This window comes from Aythya fuligula, chromosome 1, assembly GCF_009819795.1.
Source record: "Aythya fuligula isolate bAytFul2 chromosome 1, bAytFul2.pri, whole genome shotgun sequence".
Taxonomy (NCBI): Eukaryota; Metazoa; Chordata; class Aves; order Anseriformes; family Anatidae; genus Aythya; species Aythya fuligula.
In genome coordinates, this window is record NC_045559.1 from 177,877,719 (window position 1) to 177,899,536 (window position 21,818).

Below are 21,818 nucleotides of genomic sequence, written 5' to 3' on the forward strand. Positions count from 1 at the left end.
GACAGTAGAAGTTTTGGGAGACATTTTATTCATGTACAATTTTATCAGCAATGTACAATAAACATTCTAATTCTCTATATATTTCATCTCCTTGAAATTTGGTAAATGCTTGTTCATATATAAAACTACACAATGCTTTTTTTGTTTTGTAAAGACCCGAAATCGTGAAAATCTAAGTGCTACAGTATACTTTGTAGTGATTAAACACGTTGTCCAGAAGAGTAACCAGCCACTTCAGTGAAGCACTTCTAAAAATGTTTCTGATCAAGCTCAAATGCACCTGTTCATAAATAATGATTTGTTTGCTCAAGTCCGTTACACCACTAAGTACAACTGTCTCCAATATAAAATACCGTTTCAATACATTTCTCCGCATGGACAACTAGATAATCTAGTCATATTTATTTTTAACCAAGGCTAATACAAATTTACAAGAAAAGTAACTTCAGAATTTATTCATAATTATTATCTTTCAACCAGAAGCTTTACTTTGGACAATGCAAAAGTATGTTGCAAGTGACATTCTGCAGCAGAAGCTGGAGGTTTGAGAACAGCTAAGAAGGACTAAATATCAGCAATACACACTTTTACAAGAACTCTGCCCACTCTGAATGTTAACATCAAAGACCAGGTACTTCAGTTTGTGCGCCTGTCGAACGATCAAAACCTCCACACAAAAAAAAAAAAAGAAAAATATCCCACAGAACACAGTATTTCAGTACTAGACACTGGCATGACATTTCTCAGATCAAATCGGCAACTGAAATTTAACATCCACCTGAGCTTGTTTTGCTAAGGTTACAATTTCAGAGAGTTTCACCACCTGAAAAAGAAAACAAAGATTTAATTTCAAAACACTTCTACCTTGAATGATTTGGAACAAATCTCTTTGAATTAAGCAGTGCCAGACAACAGCCTAAATATTGTGTGCAAACTGATTTAGCCTAGTGTTTCTTAACCACTTTTAATTGAAAGATCGGTCAAATCTCTTGGAAAAGATATCGTGATTAAACAATGTCTGGCTCTTATTTACAACCAAATAAATATCATACTAAAACACTACTTTTAAAGTAGCATTTAAAGTTTTAAATTTTACATACCACCTTCTTTTGGAATGGAAGGGGGAAGGGAGAGCACTGGCATCCCACTCACAAGAGATTTTATGTATCCAGAGGCTTTTCCTCCTGTATGTTTTTGTTGCAGGCATTTCTGGATCATATTTTGACACCCTATGGAGCCTAAACTTCTCTTGCATAACCTCTGTGAATTAATTCCTGCCTAGCAATTACACCCCCTTGTTTTTTGAAGATTAAGATTCTTCATCTTCACTGTTGCTACACATTTGTAGTATTTTTTCTTGTCCACGTTACCTAACTTCAAACTCATCTAAAATCCTAGTTGGCCAGAATCATTTACACACAGCCAGTGAATATTTAGGTGGAAAAAAATGTATTTATTCACAACTTTTAGCATCATTGGTTACAGTTACTGCTTTGAATGCTCAGCTTATTGCACTGACCCATCCTCATACATTTGTTTATCCCACCCATTGCATCACCTTCCTTAAATCTGTTTAAGGAATTACCTAAGGACAATAAGCACAAACAAATGGAACCCTCGCAAAAAGTGCTTCTCCAGGCACAGGTGATTTAAGGTTACAAAACTAAGTCCAACATTTGAATGGTTCCATTTTTCAACTAACAGAACATAGTCAGCTTTTAAAAAAAATACATTACATAGATGAAATGCAGTTTAAGAACCCTTAAGTACTCCTAGGGAGGATTTCCAAGAAGCAAATCAAAGCTTTGTAACCAAGCAGGACTCAACACTATCCCATAAAACAGAGGGCTGCAATGTCAGGTTCAGCAAGTTCTTACTCCAAACAATCCCAAGCTTCAGGAGCTTCAACCCCAAGAAGCAAAAAAAAACCTGTCTGAGTATCTAATTACTTTATGAAACAACAGGGCGATCAACTATGTTTGGTTTTAATCACATATATTGAAATAAAGTGCTCTATCAAATGAAGTGTTACATTTTTCAGCTACCTGAATTTAAGAATTTCGTTTCAATTAATAAAGCTAAACTCTTTGCCATTTCCCTGCCAAGGAAGGTGACTGACATGGCCATTTACCTGTCTTATTTTTCAAACCTTTTCTTTTTCTTAAACCTGCTTTTCAGGAAAAAAAGACCAAATAAAAAAAAAAAATGGGGGCATAATAGCTCCTGACATCACAGGTGTTCTTACAAAATCTACTTTTACTGATTTGTAAAACATTTGCTTGCAGCCCTGATAATAACTGGCACTGATTTATCCTAGGCTACCTTTAGTTCGCTGAAAGGAGTTTGAACCTTTTAATAGTACCTAACAGATACTGAAAAGGATATTCACACCAGCTCTCTTACCATTTTAGCAGCTTCATCCAAGTCATCACAAGCAAGGATTTTGAGGCCACTTGCTGTTATTAAAGCTTTGGCATCATCAACTCGTGTACCTTAAGAAACAGATAAAATGCATCTCTTACTGAATAGTGCACTACTATTTCCAGAGCATGCTCATATTTTTTAAAAAACCTGTTCCAAAAGTAAGCTAGTGGATAAATCTAGAAGACAACTACTTTAGAAGTTAGAAAAGTGAGAAATCTCTTTTTATTAACTAGCCAATCCTCATCATCTAAATTCTTATTTTTCCATAGCCTTCAGCTTACTAAACAATATATACTTGCTAAGAAATAGAGAAGCTCAAGAACGTTTGGCAATACAGACAGAAAGATGTTTACCGTGTACTGAAACACACTCACCTTGCAATCGTACCACAATGGGTATTTTTAGGTCCAAATCCTTCACTGCCATAACAATACCTTGTGCTATCACATCGCATCGCATAATGCCACCAAAAATATTTACCAGAATAGCCAGTACCTGCAGAATCAGTAACAATACTCGTATTAAAAGTGGCCAGAAGCATTTCAACTAAAAGCACCACTCACAGCCTTTCAACCAAAGGAAAATTCAAGCTCTGTAAGTGTAGTAAGGGACTCAGCTCAAGAAAGGGAGTGGCTGCGTTCTGGAGAACATTGGCAACAAAAGCACGGTTCTATAGTCACAAACTTTACTTCAGGAAATACAGTTATTTCAGGAAAATGCTATTTCAAAAATCCCTAACCCAGGAAATTTCCGTGTTGTCCTTCAATCCAGCACAAGTTTGTGGGCAACAGCTGGTTCCCTTACTTGAGAAGACATATTTTCTGTATAAACTTATCACCACACGTTATTTCAGAATATTCTGAGCACGACTTCAGAGCATGATTGATAAGGAGGGACATTTTTCTTCGAGCAAATCAAACAAAATAGTTTCAATTCACATGCGTTTCTCCCACTAATACCTCAGTGTACTGAAGAAACCACACTGAACAACACAAAAAGCTTTTAAAAATCATGCACTGTTTATACAGTTTACCTAAAAGCTAGCCCATATAGAGGTGGATATCTGAAGCGTATTTTATTCAGAAGGACTAAGCCTGAGTTAAGTGAAAGACTTTTCCTACTTAAGTAGCAGAAAGAAGTGCTGAAAAGATTGCAGTCCATGGTGAAAGATGGAAAAGAAAAAACGATCAGAAGACAGCCTTGGAGGACAGAAGAAACTTAAGAAAACATTAATGTGCAGCTCGTAATACACAGTAGTTGGGTTCTCATTATCTTTCAATCAGACTAGCTCATCTGCGTGACATTGTTCTTGTTCCTCCAACTAACTGGGCTGAAGTAACCTAGACTGGAACCCCAGAAGGCTGTCCCAACACTCCCTGAACAGGACCCAGCCAGGCTGCACTCCACACCACCAGTGGGAAACAGGAATTCCCCAGCTACCTCTGTTTTTTTTTTTCTTAACTTAAACAGCAAGCAGCTCAAGGAAGGCTGGAATGAAAAGATATTAATAAGTGGATTTGGAAAGCCTTTGTCTATGCATCAGCAGAAAATTGTCATTGCAAGAACTCCCTGATCAACATTCCCCCCACCCAGCTCTTTCTAGTTTCTCCTCCTTTTCTTTCTCCTTAACTCAGATGCTCCGTGCCTATGTTCCTCACTTTTTCCTCAGTTTGCTGAAAACAGGCTAAGCCAGAACGCTCTAGGAGAGTGTGTCAGACACTACATTTCATCAATAATCTTTCCAAAGGGAAAGAGGCTGAGCTCTTCTGTAAAACAATTCTCTGTTTCTGGCCTTTTTCAAGGAGGATCAAGTGGTACATTAAATTCTGGTGCAAGAGTAGCACACTAGGGCCCGCAATGCACTCCCACCTTTTCTTGTTACCTCGTTCTTAGGTGTTTTTCTTTTCATTGCTGTTCCATACTTTTTTTGTTTGAAGTCCTAAACTGCCATCCAGTTCCCATAGAATCAACCCCATGTAGAGTATCAAGTCAGTCTTCACACCGTCCTTCTAGGACAGCAAAGTTCCTTCTCTGGTTTCAACCAATTTATTTTCTTAATCATGTTCAAACACCTCTGAGAAACTTCAGATGGGATAAATTATCTTCTTGGCCCCTCCAACTCTATTACGAAGTTATTTTATCTTACGCTATATAGAATTAGTACTTTAGAAATTTGTTTGTGCACAGCACAAAGAATATTTATCTCTAAAACTATGTGCAAACAGCTGCAAAACTAGCACAAAAGAGAAAAAATGGAAATCCATCTGAATACTGGTTTCTGTTTAAACAGCAGGCGTGGGCAGTTTGACACTCATAGAATCTCTGGAAAGATTCAAATACAGCTGTAATTTCAACCAGAGGACACAAAACTGCCTAGTCAGTACTAAGCTAAATTATTTTTAAAAAAAGGAGAAAAAGACTTAAACGGGTTTAGAAACGTTCTCCATTTGCACCAAGATTTAGCTAACACCTCAATTTTCTTCCCTTTTTAATTTTATGCTTACAAAAACGTGCTTTCTGCAAAACATGCACTAAGAATCGTATTTCAAAGCATAGCCTATTTTGCCCCTCTATAGTTCCTTATTATTCAAGTCTTCCCTCACCTTTTTATCAGAGGTAATAAGCTTAAAGGCTTCTGTCACTTGCTGCACCGTAGCACCACCACCAACATCAAGGAAGTTTGCTGGAGTCCCACCGTGAAGTTTAATTATATCCATCGTGGCCATAGCTAAACCAGCACCGTTGACTATAAGAAAATAAAAACAACATTTAGGAAGTCACTTTATAAATCCACTAAATCATCTAAAATTCATTAAACAGAACCTACCTAAACAGCCTATGTTTCCATCCAATCCTATGTAGTTGAGATCTGCTTTTGCAGCATCCCTGTCTCTTTGATCTTCCTGTGTCCAGTCTTGCATATCAAAGATTTTCTTCTGACGATAGGCTGAATTACTGTCAAAGTTTATCTTGGCATCCATACACATCACTGAAGGGAAAAAACAGAAAGTCATTTCATGTCATTACTGCTAGAATAATACCTCAAATGCTACACAGACATGTTAAAGCATGCTACAGACTTGCAATCATACAAAGCAATGAAAAACAGCTGTGTACTCTGCTTAGATTCTCAGATTTATATTTTATTAAATTTACTTTTCAACACACCACTTAAATGCCCAGACCTCCTGCTATATACAGCTGCAGTTTTAGCTGAAACTCATTGCAAACTAACTCAGATTTACAGAAATGCCAAGCTGTTACAAGAAGAATATGAAATAAAAGAAACATTACCAACTCCTGATGCATCTTCCACCATAGGATTGATTTCTATCATGGTAGCATCATATTTCAGAAAGAGGTTATATAATTTGATCATGTTTTCAGCCGCTTCATCCACTAGATTAGGAGGAAATCCCATTTTTTGGGCTAGCTGAAAGTAAAAGATTGGTTATCAGCTAACTGATGTTGATTTTTTGATTTACAGTTACAAACTAGGAATCTCCCACTAACTATTATTTCAGTATCAACTGAATATGTAGATATAGAACCTCTCCTGTCTTCCAGGAAAGAAGTAAATCTCAGGTTTGAAGATTAGTTTCGATATAAAACACTGCACTTATCCTAAAAGAGCCAGTAAAAAGTTGTCACTTTATGCTTTTACACAGCTATATAAAGCACTGCCATGCGGAGTTGGATTTACATTGACTATCAAACTGAAAATACTTAAATAACTCCTTCAAATCCATTTCAAAATGGTTTAAGACAACTCAGCAGGCTGAACACATGTACACTTCATAAGATTTAGAAACAACACTCCCATCCTCACTAATGTGTACTTTTCCACATTAACAATTACCCTAACAGCTTGCTCCTTTTTTATGCCTTCTACTATATCAATGGGTTCCTTAATTATCGCATCAGGATTCTCTGCAGCAACATCTTCAATATTAACGCCACCCTGAGAACTGCCTATCAGCACAGGACCCTAGAAAAGGAAAAAAAAAAAAAAAAAAAAAAAAAAGCGTAAATAATTTTATACCACACAATTGAGTTAGTTCTTCACATAATGTACTGTACAACAATGAAACCCTGTTGTTAGCTGGGAATATTTGGATTTGGGCATTTTACTTGCATGCTTTTACTGAAAAGAATGCTACTATCTTTCCTATTCAGTACGTCTATATAAACAACTTTTAATAATACTTTCTAAATTGTAAGGTGTGTCTTGAGCCCCATTTCTTTTAACATGGAAAACTTTTTTTTTTTTTATATACCATAGCAACTGAGCAATTAGCATAGACATACTAAATTTTAATAGAAAGATTCAACTTAGTAATTACATGCATTTTATGTTCTAGGTTGTCACCAAAGAACAGCCTTATCTCCCCCTTCTCCACTCACCCCTACACAAACACACATCGAATGGTAGAATGAACGAGTGCCTCGCATACTCCAAGGACAAATCTAGAGCTGCAGAATCTAGTGATAAATTACAGTAAACTATTCCTGTTCAGTAGGATCAGAGAGCTCAGTAATGATAGCCATCGATGAAAATTAGTCAAGGAGCTCTGAGAAAACAGTACTCAATCATTCAATAACACAAGAAACTAAGAAAATGAAATTGGTAATATTTGTAGAAGCTTCTCTGCTTTGTTGTTGTTGTTTTGTTTGTTTTCTCTGCTGAATCTCAAGGAAAACATCAAGGACTCACTACCACGACACCTAGAAATCACTGCCTGTGGGAACAGTCCTCCTGTTTACTCCAAAGACACAGTCATATAATGTCAACTAACTTCCCTTATCGCCATCCATGCATGTGTTATGACAGCTGGTGTATTACGGAAGCATTGCCTATTAGCACAGGTCTTAAACACTAAAAAGCCTTCTATCAGCTGACAGTTAATTACTGAAAACAAGATGCTGGTTCAGAGAACGTACTTAATAACCACGCTACTCCCCTCCCATCACCATCCTTCCAAAAGCAAACATGCAGACAGTGAGTTATCCTACATCAAACAGCAAGGTTCAGCACAAAGAGTACCTCTGGATATTCGTATCCTGAACAGTCAGGAAGCTACAAACACTTCACAAAAATAACAGCATTCCACAGAACTGACCAACTGACCAAAGTGAACAGTTCTGGGACATAAGAAGTCTTGCCCCTATTGCTAAATAATGCCTGAGACATCATATTCCACTTTCAATTACCTTAAAAGCTTTCTTACCCATTTTAAACAAAGGGGTTTGTAGTAATATCAAATACTATGCCATGTGCCAGTTAACCTTTCTGAAAGCTAGTTCCTCCTCATCAGCTTTCTATATTAGTTACAGCAATTAGAAGTACTTCCAAAAGGAAGACTTAAAAAGTCAACAGTAAAAACAAAGAACATCCCTACCAAAAAACAATAATCCACATAATTATGCTCAACATAATCCAGTAAGATTTTTTTTTTTTTTAAACGCAAGAGCAAGTCAGGAAAATACATTTGAATTCTCTCCCAAAACTGCTTAAATCAGTTACAGTATTTTTTTCTTATTTCCATAAGGATGTTTCTTTGGGTAGTACAACATTTTACAATTACAAAATCCAGACATTTGCAGTATTTTAATGCCACCTTGTGGTGAGTCTGGGAGGCATACTGTGATGTTTTGGATCTTCCAAACTTTTGTACAGTACAACAGAATGTAGGTGTTCAGGTCACCTAACTGTCCTAAAACCCAAACACAAGAGATACTTTATTGTAAGAAACACTACAAATGAAGAGGCGGGAACAAATACAATACTAAACTTCAAATTTTTCAAGAAAAATATGACTAGTTTCCTCCACAGAAAGTTATTTCATACTCAAACCAGATGTACTCCTCAAATGACCAAGATCCATGCTTCCACAAACTCTTAAGCATCTGGATAGACCAAACTCAGTTCATAGAGCTTCAGAAATAAATGTTCCCTGCTTTAACCTGGCTTTTTTATTTAGCAATTCATGTTCTGTTCTTCTTAAATGGAACACTAGTCTGTCAGGTGATACACTGACAGAGCTCAGTAACTGGGTTTGTATTGTAGCCTAAAAAAACTACATATCCAAACATACAGAAAGGGAAAACCGAGGAGACTACAGTTTTCATCACCCTGAAAGCTGTGAAGACAGACCTCAAATCCCCACCTTTCTTACCAGTTCTTGAAGAGTAATGGAATACGAAAGCTACCACCACTCTCAAAATTGAGGGACCCACCTGTGCATCCCTAAGAATCTTAATACACTGGTGAATACAGATGCTTAATTTATCCAGAACTATTGGCTCTTCCAAAACACTTTTACTTATCTTGTTCCCAACACCCTTAAATAGCATGTAGGTGTACATGCACAGCTGTATCTTTAAATTAAACTCTGGTAGATAAGTGCAAATTTTAAAACCAAAATGAAAAGGACCCTTTGTTCCACCCACCTCCCCTTCAACCATGTGACTTTGAACTTCAGATGAGGCTGCCAATACTCCTCCATTATAATTTAAATTTAAATCGTAGCATAACATTTTTAAAGCATATAAAACACTAAGACAACTATATAGCTAGACATACTATGAAATGTAATTTAGCTCAAGTATTTTTCTGATTTTCAAATGCAAGCAACCGGTACAGCCAACTTTTTTTTTTTTTTTTTTTTTAAACATATCTATAACAATTCAATTAGTTGACTTCTATTTCTAATATTACTCACTTGAAATGACCTTTCCATTGTTATTGCAAAGTAGTATTCTCTCCTGGGATATCTGCGCTCACAGATAAATACTTGATTGCATATCCTACCCTTCTCTCCTGTCTGCTTGGTAAACAGCTTCTTACCAATCATTTTGGAGGAGATATCTTTTGCTTCTTCTGGGCTAGAATAAAAGAAGCTCAGAATGTGACAAAAACTCTTGGCAAAACAGAAGTAGCATTAAGAAAATCTTACCTAATTTCTATTATTTTTAAGGTTAATCATTAAAACAATTTTAAACTAGGCAACAGGTTCAATTCATTATGTGAAAGTGAAGTTTTTCCACTTGGTTGGATAATTTAGAAAGTTTAGAAAGAACTTACGAAAAAACTATTTTCACTCCACCTTTGAGGCCACCTTCAAAAGTTCCTTTTCCTCTACCACCAGCTAAAACCTGTGCTTTGACCACAAGATCCTTTGAACCTGGAATGAAAGAAAACCCAAAATTTGTCATCTGCAACTACTAAAATGAATTGTCCCAGTTAGAATAATAAAGGCTGCTTTCATTTTATCCCTTCCTCCAAAACACAAACGTGAATTCAAAGACTGGAACATAACTCACAAAGGTTCTTCCAAAAACCCATAAATTGCAGCTTTACGCTGTTCTGTGAACAAACCTTGGTGAGTTAGTATTCAAAAAATACCCTTCCTCTTTGAGTATTTTGATTTTTTTTAATATGTTTGAATCCCAAATGATTAAGCCCTCAGTAAGAAATGGTTAGTATCTCCCAGACCATTAACGAGATGACATCAAACATCTGAGGAATCATAATCCAATATTTTCCTCAATTAAGTATAAATACCTTATGTCTATAACCATCACCTTCTCAGCAATGTTACGCAACTATGGCACTTACCCAAGTTAACTCGCAGGTGCACCATGGCTTCCATTTAGCAGAGCACTGCTGCATAAGCTTGAGTGCCCTGCAGAAGTCAAAGGCCTAAGCAAAGCCACTATTTTTCTCAGAGCAGCCAAGGTCTTTTAGTTGCCTTAAACTGTTTTAAAATTCCTCTCCAAAATATTCCTGTAGGTAAGGCAGGCTATGCATTTGGGTTTAAAAAAGTAAAATCTGCAAATAGAATCATGATCAACTGGGATATTCTGCAGTGTCATTGAAAGACAAAAAAAAAAAAATCATCAAGCAATTTAAGATGATAAAGGAAGAAAAACAAAGCCCCGTGTGAGATATTATTTAACTCCAATCACACGGAATACACTGCAGAATGCAGCTAGACTGCAGGACGCAAGAGCTTCCCCATTCACATTTGTGTGGCACATCTCATCTTCTTTCATGCCACAGTTAGCTGAGCCACTCTGGTCTTTTCAGAGACTCTGGTCTCTGAATTTAACAACTGATATGAGGCTCTCTGGCACAAGAAGCATGAAGTTTATAAACATGCGTTGATTTATCATGGTCTGTTATCTAATTCTGCTCCTAAAGACAACTTTTTGTTATAACTACTGAGTACTGGCAATCAAGTAGTGCTTTATAGAGGGCATGTGAAACAAGATATTGGCATTTTTTATTCATGAGACCAACCTTTATGCAAGGACTTTAAGTACAAAGCTAGCTTGCTTTAAGAAACGTTATGCATCACGTACAAGATCATAGTTGCTTCATGGATAAATTAAAGCCATACACTAGCTTAAAAAGTTCTATTTGAACACCGTTTACCCTTGTAGAAACAAACCTATAGAAACAAAATCTGGACAAGTATGATTTCTGAGTGGTAGTAAAAAAAAAAAACAGGGGGGCAAAACTTTCGCTGTGAAGTGAAATTTACTCACAAGCACCCTCTTTGTAGTAATTACATCCTAGCAATGATGACCAGAATCTGAACAAGTCAGAACTAAATGCCAACTAAAGCTCTGATAAGACCTCAAGTGGAACATTATATTTAGCTCTAGGCAGGATCATAAAAGTAATTTTCAATTGTAAAGACTGGTTAATAGGATGATCACTGAAACAAAGAGCTTCCCTTACAAGAAGAAACTGATAGAGTTTGGCATTTTTTAAACCTAGGAAAGGAGAACAAGGCGGGAACGTGATTACTGTCCTTAGCCATACCTGGTGAGGAACAGAGAAAGAAAAAGCATCTACAAATATATAAATATTTTGTATCACACCCACTGCCAGCTGAAAACAAATGCCACCTACCAAAGGAAGTCAATTTTAAAAAGATGCAAGAAAAAAGAGTTTCTTACACAGAAGACAGTGAAGCCTGCCAGTAGACACGAAGGCAGAATGAGATTCCAAAAGCAGCCAGCAGAGATGTTCCCTCAAATATTCTGAAGACAACAATTAAGGATGCTGGGGAAAACTGAAGAGCACAGACTGCAGAATAGCCTCACAATCTCCCTAAATAGCATGTTCTTTTGGCACCATACGAGGCAAAACACTGGGCTACAGTACATACAGAAGATACACAGGAGCACCACTGGCCTGCTCCCAAGGGGTATTTCTTACAAGAGTTTTAGTATGAATGGCAACACACAAAGACACCTGAAAAAAGCCTGCAAGAAACAACTTGAACCTTTTCACCATCAACTGTGGTCAGAATAAAGCTGTCATTGGACTATCCTTCAAGGAGTGCGTGCAACAATTTGTGGCATTACACGAGCAGCATATTCATTATTTGTAATTTGTTTTCCTACACCACTGCAAGCAAACTAGCTGCTTGATTGCATCAACACAAAACATCAAGGGTTATTTGACCAGTTATATTCACAGGCAATTAAGTTTCACAGATGTTTCTGAAACAAAAGTACAGATATCATGTCCTGAGAAAACCTTAACCTGACCCATGCAAGAAGTCCGTTGTTCAGTGAACATTTTCCTACAGCTCCTATTTAAAGTGGCCCTAAAACTACCGAGGATGGAAATGTTTGGTCACAGACCTCATCTGTAGTGTTGCAGCTGCAGCACTACCACAGGTTCTGCCACAGCAGAGGACTGCTGAGCATGCAGGGCGCTGGAACAAACCAACAAACCTTCAGTACAGCCAGGGTCCCAGGGAAGCAAGCTGTGGAGGTGAGCAAGCTATGGCAGCGACGTGCAAAACCCAGAACTGGTGCTTGGTAAGAGCTGCGTTTCTGTATTAACAGCAGTTAGCACTAAAACCATACGTAAGCAAGCAGGAAACAGTCAGGAAATGTTTACAATAATTAGAGTAGACACCAATTAGAAGAACAGGTGCCTGAAATCAGAAAAACAGAGTCAGCATCTGTTCAGGACACCTTCAACAACGGTTTATTAACCAGACAGTGACAAAGAGTGACACGACCAGGAAACTTCCTGATCTTTATTTCTAGAAATAATGATATTTATTGATTGGAAGCATTAACTTCTGATTCCACCACCTACCCTTTCCAGCTGGGTGAAAGGTCCCTGTCTCCACACACACACGCACTGATGATCTAAGTACAACACAATCTTATGATACAGCTTATTAAGAGGCAAGAAGGCTTGTTGTTATCTTGGAGGTTTCCTGTGCAAGAAGAAAGTCTGATGATTAGGGCACACAACCTGAATGAAAACGTTCTGCTTTACAGGTTTCCATTCTCACTTTTGTCAGATCATTTTCACTGCCACTTCTCTGTGCCCAACGTTCACCGTGGTGGCAGCACTGCTTTCCACTCATCATGAACACCTCCACGATTACACACGCTTAATGTGTTCTGACAAAACAGGGAAAACAGTAAGAGGCAGTGATAGGCTAATAACACAAGTGACAATCAAGTTCTCAACTGCAAACTTACCCTGGGAAAGAAAGGAATTCAAATCTTTGCCTCAGTGACTCTGTATTTAAAAGTGTTTAGTTCCAGGCTAAATCTTTCTCCATTTATAATGCAAAACAATCCTTTCTTGTTGCATGGGTATAATAAAAATTCTAAGTTTAGACAATCGTGTTGTATTTACTGGAATTAGGGAAGGAGAAGATAGGCTTGTAACCAATAATGTGTTATTAACAGTGAAGTCTCATAAACAGTACGCCAAACCTAACTCTGCCCACACATGCAGAGAATCTCTTCAAATTATACCATGGTTTGTTAATAAGCATAGCTGCTTACAACACAACTTCAAAATTATTATTTTTTAGCTTTGGAAACGTTCAAGTTAGAAGAATCACTGCAAGCAAAAGTCTGATTATCGAAATAATTATGTGCCAACTCTTGCTAAGTCAGGAGAGCAAACAAGATGTTTCACACCTACTACAAATTATTTTCTACACAAATGGATCCTGACATTAATCGACTGCATCAAGTTTTTCATCAACTTGCAAGACAGGCTTGGCAGTAGCTTAATTTAAGCAATTAAAATACAGCAGTCAAAATCTGAACCTGCTGGTTAGATGAGTTAGTTGAATCACTCAAGTATTACCAACAGCATGCTTCAATACAGGAACTTTAACGGAGTGAAGTGCTACAGAAGAAAGCAAAGGATGAAGCAAAACATAAGCTTTGGATGCCAAAAAGCGAGAAAATACTGGTTTCTAGACAACAACTGCTGGTTATCTACAGACTTTGACCAGGTAACTAGGATCCTAATCGAGAAAACTGCTTAGCATTCTTACCAAATCTGACCACTAGAGCTGTTGTATTTGAACACCTGGAGGATTTCTGTACAAGTTTTCCACCTAAGAGCATCATCCATGCCCTACAGCATAGGAATAACTCTGTGGAGCTTCAGACTCTACAGACAAACTAAAATACATTATTTTTTACTAGATTTTAGTTTCTGATTAAACAGAGCCTGAGATCAAAAGAATTATCTATAGATCTACCCACATTTACGCATTACTTTTTGTAGGTTTAAGCAATAGACAGCAAAATAAAATACAAATATTGAAAAGAACTTAAAGCTCTGAAAAGAAACATCTATTAATCAGAGAAATGTCATTACGAAGACAGCTCTGCCAGTCACTTCAGTCATTCTGTGGAAGACCTACCAAAAGAGATCACTCTTTATAAACCACAGTGATAAGGACACCAACTAGACCTCAAGTTGCAATGGCAATTTAATAGTTAATAACAGCAGGAACAGGAAAAACTCTACTGCTTCCAATTTCCTTCCAGTAACTCAGGTGTGGGAAGGGAATGTCATACACTAGGTTTCTTACCATCTCCACTTCCATACAGCTTACTTTATTAAACTAAAATTTGGAAGTCTGCCACAAACATGAAGCCATGGGATTCACTACCTTAAAATCCTACAACACCACAGGAACCAACACTACCAAAGCTGCCTCAAGACACATCTCTCATTTCAGCATGAATGGAAATAGACGTGTTCCATGAAAGAAAAGAAGCTTTTCTGTGGGCATGCAACACAAAAAACTGTTACCAGAGGAAGGAGTTAGGAAGCATCAACCTTTCAATTACCACAATGCATAAACTTTCACATGCACTGTGTGTTTTCTAAGAGCGTGCTCTGCTGAGCTATCTGCTATCACACCGGTGAAACATCTGTTCTGCAAGGAGCAGTCTTTAGGTTTGTTAGTCATGTTTTTGACGCACATATCGGCTCCTAAAGCAGCACCAGTAAAAGTGTTAGTTGGGATGCACGCACAGGCTGAGTAAACTCCAAGGCAGTTGTCAAGACATACTACAGTGTTGGATCAATACTCTACAACAGAAGTTACTCACGTTTTCAAAATCTAAGTGAGACACTCACATGAACAGCCACATATTGCAAAGCCCACAAATGACTAAAAATATTTCACCGATTTTTAAAAAAAAAAAAGACTTTAAAGACTGCATCAGATACCAGTCTTCTCAGTTCTGAATAAAACACGTCCTTTCAGTGGCACAAATGAGAGGTGGAGGTCTTGAATGGAAGCAGTGAAACACTGAGGGGGAAATTAACAGTGATGCTTACAGGAGGTCCAGAATTGTTCCCAGTGTCTGAATTACTTCGTAATTACTTTGAAGGAACGTAGTTCCATGAACCAGTACATGGTAACAATTCCCTTGAAGTGGGATAGAGGGCAATTTCTAAGGAAAAGCTGCTTGATAAGTAATAAATCCCAGTAACTCTCCACAGAGAGAAAAAAAAAAAAAAAGAAGAAAAAGCTACATGCAAAGCAATGCTTTAGTAGTGTCCAACTTTCCTATGACACAACAAACAGCATTCTAAAAAAAGAGAAGGAATAATCAGATGCAAAGACCAGCCAGAGCGAAAATCTGAGTTGAAAAAGCACTTTAAGAAATTCAACACCTGCAGCAAAGAAATCAAATTTTGAAAAATAGCAACAAAAATTGATTTTTAGTTTCCTTAAAATTCAAACCATTAAGTGATGTGGCGTCATTGTTTAAAAGTTGCCCACAGCATCCAATTTCATCTCAGTTTCCTTTAAGAATATTAGAAAACTGTCATAGGGAAGAAAACAACAAATCTCAAATCCTCTATTTTATTCCACTTACGTTTTAGAATTACCTCACGTATGGGTAAACAATTTGCTATATTTAGGACACTTCGGTCTTCATCAGAAAAAAAAAAAAACAAAAACATTCAGTACAAGGAAAGCTGGGCAGAAGGAGGATAAACAAACAACCTTTCTGCCTTCCAGACCATTTCAGCTCACTTCGGACCTCAAGCTAAGTATAGCTTAGAATAAAATTCTAACAAATCCATTATTTTTGTTATTTAAAGATATATGACGTGCTCCTCTTACTCAAATCTACAACAAATGGCAACATGAGTGTAGGGTAGTATGCCTCAGCTTGATTCTAGTTATCTTGCAGTGGCAATAACCCCTGGGATGGTTAAAGTTTGGCTGTATTCATACGACTGATTTAGCTATACGCACAGACAAATTAGGATAATCTCTTAATAAAAAGCATTTGTTATGCTCTAAATGGGTAGAAATAACTCTAATTACCATTAGAAGTCACCCATTTCTAACTGGAGTGAGGCATCTGCAAAAGGAAACAAATCCAGAGCCAAGCTGAAGTTGACAGAGAGCAGATTTCTGACTAAAGGTTATCAGGAGCGCGTGGATCTGCACCAGAAAGACAGAGCGAGCGGTGTCACCAGCTATCTCTGTAATGGGTTAGACAAACACTTGAAAAAAGTTTGACACACAAAGAGAAGCAAAAAAGAATCCCCTATCTACCAGGACAACTCTTACACAACAAAAACAAACAATGAACAGGTGGACAAAAAAGTGAGTTTTTTCATTCTAGAGATTTAGGGGTTTTTAAGTACATACTAAGTGAAAGGCAGAGGGGAATGGCTACAATAACACAGAAAACCAAAACACTGGAGCAAAGGATAGCCTGCCACATTCAGAATGAGCTCTGGACAATGCCTGAGGAAAGACCCAAAATCCCAGGCTTCTTCAGTCTTAGCTGTTTTGGGAAGTCTTCCCTCTCTTATCTCCCTTACCAAACAAAGCCACAGTGCCAAACATACACCAGCTTAAAGGAAGTACACGACTGACAACCAGCAGCTCTGAATTCCTTAATTCTTGTTTATTAAGTGGTGCTACCTGATACACTTCACAACCTTATTCTCCTGACCCCTAAGGAACTGCAGAGTCACAGATGCCACATAACAGGCATACCTGGGAAGCCACGTGGGCGAGCCTGAGCTATAACCTAGCAATTAACTACAGACATACCTACTTGGCTACACGTTTCCTCCCTGAACAAGGAGCAAAATAAAAGAATCCTGACCTGTGAGCTCGCCAGCTGTCAAAAAACTCAGGCAAAGGTCGTCTTATTTGCCGGTAGCAGGACTTCTGTGCAGGTACTAACGTAAGCAGAGGGTTATGCCCTACTTGTGAAGTTTAGGTGACTCCAAAGGCTCAGTTCTCACTGAAGTTGAGGGACTGGGATTTAAACAATTCTCAAAATAGCTGGAAAGGAATTGTTTTAAGATGTTTCCTTCATGAGGATAAAGTCACAATTGTGTATCAGTTCCTCTCGACAAGGAACAAGACAGATGACGGGCAGAAAATACTTTAATTTCTGGGACACCAGATCTGAAGCTTTCTAATTCCTCTCTATGTAAAGCAGCACAACTTGCTCTAGGAAAATATCTTTTTTTTAGATGTTATTTCTTGCATTAAATCTATACATGAAACAGAAACGAATCTAACAAAACATGTAACCGCAGGAATCACTCACTACAAATGTATCCACTTGGAGGTGAAAAGAGGTTTAGGCACTTGCATATAGGAGTAGAATATGACAAAAAAGTAACATCCTCTATTAAAACGGTATAAAAATTTAATATATTTGGGGGGTGAACCTCTAAACTTACTTAAAATAAAAAGGTAACGTTGATGCTGCAAATGATAGCAGACTTCTACATTATAACTAAATTAAACACTACATTTTTACTGCAAAAGCAAAGGAGATTGGATGCTTTTCCATCAACAAGCCAGGAATTCAGCACTAACTACAAGCCGCCAAAGTCCTCCCCTCCCACGTGAAGTAGCTGCATCCTGACAGAAGAGCATATCCTCAAAGGAATAGGATTTAACCTTTCTGCAGCCTAAAACATAGTAAACGTCCACTGCATCTTCAGCTTTATAGGAGATTTTGAACTACAAAAGCCTCATCTATAACCAACTACGAAGCTCTTCACAGAAGATTCCCTCTAACCTGACTTGAGAGCAAAAATAAATTTGGGATTTGCACAGTCTGTTACTCAAAAGAAGCCTAGGTGGTTGTATGAATCTAAACTAATACATTCCTTCCAAACAAGACTCACAAGTTTCAGGCAAAATATCTTCAGCATTTATGATGGTGAGTGAAATACACGTCCATAGCCTTCACCTAAAGTAGGGTTAGAAAATTCCCCATTGCAGTTTCGGGGACACAGTTCAGCTTCATAAACCAGTCTCTATGCACAGAGCATCATTAAAATTGACACTAAAGTGATTTCACTGTGTGCTTATGCACTTAAACTTTAGAAAATTTTATATTAGGCATCAGCTCTGAAGTCTCATATCTGCAAGAAAGTTGCTCCATAGGAAAGGCTGTCTCTTGAAGAGAAGCTGTATTCACAACTCCAAGAAATGTCTTACCAGGAAAGACAGAAAAAGTAGTTACACCTTGTATCAATCCCATGCCTATATTGTATGCGTTCTCTTTAATGTTATACCTATTTCTTTTGCTATTTTGTAAGCTTCATCCGGTGTCCGGGCAACTACTCCATGTGGAACAGAAATACCAGCCTCCTGCAACAGTCCCATGCTCAAGTATTCATGTAGTGACAGCTTCCTCTGTTGCTGCTGTTGCACCTGAAAGCCATGATTATTGAGTATTCCCGGACCTCCACCAAGAATCTGAAAGAAAAAAAAAGAAAAAGAAAAAACAAAACAAAGAACAAAAATAAAACAAAGAACATGACTGTATTACGAAAAGCTGCTGCTTAGGTTTAAAAAAAAGTCAACGTATTAAACAAGTACAGTTAAGTGTATCAATGTAAACAACTGACCGCTTAATCCTATACTTCTTGTATGTTATCTTCCATATTAACCATTCGTGTGAGGCCTGTTGCAGAGTCTTGAGGGGTTTTATTGGGGACAATGGGGAAGAGCTGGGGAGGTTGCTAGCTGTGGCAAGGGTTGGCAGGGTTAAAAATGTGAACTTAATGCTATAAGGCATTAAGTATTTTAAGGAATATATCTGCAGGGAAAAGAACCTTAAGCAAGTCTGAAAGCATAAAAGGACAGAGAAAAGCACGCAGAATAGGTTTATTCTACAATTTCGGTTAACTATCTCCTTCTGCCAAACTAAAAACTAAGCTCTGGGTAGGAGGGGCATTGGAAACACCAACTTCAGCAGTTGAAAATAGCGTATTAAATTTGCTACACACTATTCTGCCTTCATATGATTATCACGAAACAGAGAAAACTAGGCACAACCAGTTAGATACAAACATCAACCCCCAGTCAGAGGGTTGCCAAAGATAACCAACTTTTCAAATGCTAGGTAAAAGACAACTGGCCTAATATACAATCTGGGAAATCCCAATGTGGAGTGAGCCTGAATTTTTGAACAGCTGATGTACAGGACCCCCAAGAACTTCTGACTACTTACTGTCTATAACACAGTCCTGGGAGAAACCAGATTTTGATGGTAAAACATCAGAAGCAGTACTACATAAGAAATGCATTTTTAAAAGAGCTACTCATACAGTTTGAGAAGACACAGATTTCCAAAGAGTAGCTTGTAAAGTAATTGTACTTCATAACAAAAAAGCTTGCAACCACAGAAGTCAAAAACACTGGCAGCATTTTGTATGTTTCAATACAGGAGAAAACCTTAACTTTATGCACATAGCGCAGCAAATTTGCAATTTATGTACATAACTGACAGGTTCAAGGTGAAAAGCCTTGAAAAATTACTTAGGTTCAGGCAAAATTTTGGTTTTGATTGGTTAGTAAGTAGCGTTGGCAGAAGCACCACGTCAATAGGTGTGCATCTGGGCGTTTCGAACAGCCTGGGTCGTGAAAACTGGGTTTTCAGCAGACCCACAGACGCCAGGAGGACCTCCCTGTGGCATTTGGGGGCAGCCTAAGCCTAAACCCCGAGGATTGCTGCAGCTCCCAGGCAGCTCCTTCCCTTGGCAGGCAACCCGAGGGCGAGGCGCTGGCGGCGTAACACGAGAGGGGAGCTCGGGGCGACCTTCCTCGGGGTGAGCAAGGAGAAGCAGGTCCCGCGGGGCTTACCGTGGTTGTTTTTTTTTTTCGTTTGTTTGTTTGTTTGTTTGTTAAGGGGTTATAAAAGCAGGCGGCTCGCTGACACGGCGTTTAGAGGAAGCTGAGGGGTCACCCCGGCACCGCCCGAGCAGGGAAGGCAATTTCCCAAGCGATTTACCCAAAAACCTGAGGAAAACAAAGCCCAGGGGAGGGAAGAAAAAGCAACCAAGAGGGGGAGGAAAAACCCTGTGGAGAACGAGAAGGACGCGAGCCTCTGAGTCTGAGGGGACGCGCGGGCAGCCAGCCCCGCCACAGAGCCGCCACAGAGCCACCCCAGGGCCCGGCTGCCGCCCTCCCGGCCCCGTCCCCGTGCCCTCCAGCCGCTACCTTGGCCGTGGCGGTGCCCAGGGTGGCGCGGAGCCCGCTGCCCCTCAGCCCGGCCGCCGCCCGGCTGCGGATGATGGAGGCCGCCATGGCGGAGCCCCCTCGCCCTCAGCTGCCCCCTCCTCCCCCGGAGCCCCGCAGCGCGCATGCGCCGCCCGCGGGCCGGGGAGGAGGCGGAAGGAGGCTCCCGGGCCCTCCATGGCGACCGCGCGGGGAGGGCGGGAGGCGGGGCTCCATGGCCCGCGGGGGGGAAGGGGACGGGGAAATGGCGGTGCTGCCGCCTGGCGGGGTGGACTGAGGGAGGATGAGGTTTCTAGCCCTCGTTCCCAGACCTTCCCTTCACCAAGGATTTAAAAAATAAATAAATATAGTTTATGTTTGGTTATTTGTTTGTTTGTTTTCCCACAGGGATCGTTAAAAAGGGTTATAATTCCCACCCCGCATCCTGACCTCCTCACAGAACCACAGAACCATTAAAGTTGGAAAAGCCCTCCAAGATGTCCTACTCTAACCATCCCCCTACCACCACCATCACCTACCAAACCATGTCCCCAAGCACCACGTCCAACCTCTCCTTGAACACCCCCAGGGACGGTGACTCCACCACCTCCCTGGGCAACCCGTCCCAGTGCCTGACTGCTCTTTCTGAGCAGAAATGTCTCCTCATTGCCAACCTGAACCTCTCCTGGCACAACTTGAGGCCATTCCCTCTGGTCCTATCACTGGTTACCTGTGAGAAGAAGCCAAGCCATCTACAGCAGTCTGCAGATCCACCATGCTCTGGGCAGCCCTCAGCACACCAAAACTCCCCTCAGTCACCCACCTTCCCAAGCATATCGGGCACCAAGCATGGCCCAAAACACAGATGTTTAAACACAGTCCTCTGCTCTGTGCTCATGCCAAAATGGCAACGTGCTTCCCTTCACCTTGGCAGGCACAACTGCAGCGACCTTCTGCAGTATGCACCTTCCCAGAGACCTGCTGTGGGGTAGCAGGATTTTCCTGCTACTGTTCAAAATAATCATTATTATGGTTATTCTATCTGAAGATATTTTTTCCTGATTTGATGGTGTCTTCATGCAATACATCAAATACACCAATTATTAAATTGAAGACCTACCTGAAATGAAATTGTAGGGAGCTGGGGGTCAGTCTCTTCTTGCAGGTAACCAGTGACAGGACTAGAGGGAATGGCCTCAAGTTGTGCCAGGGGAGGTTCAGGTTGGCAATGAGGAGACATTTCTGCTCAGAAAGAGCAGTCAGGCTCTGGGATGGGTTGCCCAGGGAGGTGGTGGAGTCACCGTCCCTGGGGGTGTTCAAGGAGAGGTTGGACGTGGTGCTTGGGGACATGGTTTAGAGGGTGACACTGGTGGTAGGGGATGGTTGGATCTTGTGATCTTGGAGGGCTTTTCTAACCTTAATGATTCTGTGACTCAGTATTTACACATTTTTATTTTGAAACCCGTCTTTAATTCCCTAGCATTTCAGACTTTGTACCTGACACCAAATTAATTTCTGCCTCGTGCAGCTTACAGCTGGGTCTGTGCTTTTACAAATTTGCTTGTATATGTTTACTGTCCTTGGATTATTTTA

At 39.5% G+C, this 21,818-nt stretch overlaps 1 protein-coding gene across 1 annotated transcript; it reads right to left on the reverse strand.

The window, feature by feature from the left end:
* Window positions 1-7: 7 nt before the first annotated feature.
* SUCLA2 (succinate-CoA ligase ADP-forming subunit beta) lies at window positions 8-20,348 on the reverse strand. The gene is made up of 11 exons (XM_032196389.1): window positions 20,229-20,348; window positions 18,299-18,482; window positions 9,509-9,608; window positions 9,147-9,309; window positions 6,284-6,412; window positions 5,719-5,857; window positions 5,252-5,413; window positions 5,028-5,170; window positions 2,799-2,919; window positions 2,404-2,492; window positions 8-823 (listed from the first exon to the last, which is right to left on the reverse strand). The coding sequence occupies exons 1-11, from the start codon at window positions 20,313-20,315 to the stop codon at window positions 749-751; spliced, it is 1,392 nt and encodes a 463-aa protein (XP_032052280.1). The 5' UTR covers window positions 20,316-20,348; the 3' UTR covers window positions 8-748.
* Window positions 20,349-21,818: the final 1,470 nt, after the last annotated feature.

Coding starts and splice junctions, on each gene's coding strand:
- SUCLA2 (XM_032196389.1), bottom strand. CDS start 20,315: ATGGCGGCCTCCATCATCCGCAGCCGGGCGGCGGCCGGGCTGAGGGGC. Junction 6,413..9,146: donor CAATGGAAAGGTCATTTCAA/GTGAGTAATATT, acceptor TTCCTTTTCTAG/GGTCCTGTGCTGATAGGCAG. Junction 5,858..6,283: donor AAAAGGAGCAAGCTGTTAGG/GTAATTGTTAAT, acceptor TTTTACTTTCAG/CTAGCCCAAAAAATGGGATT.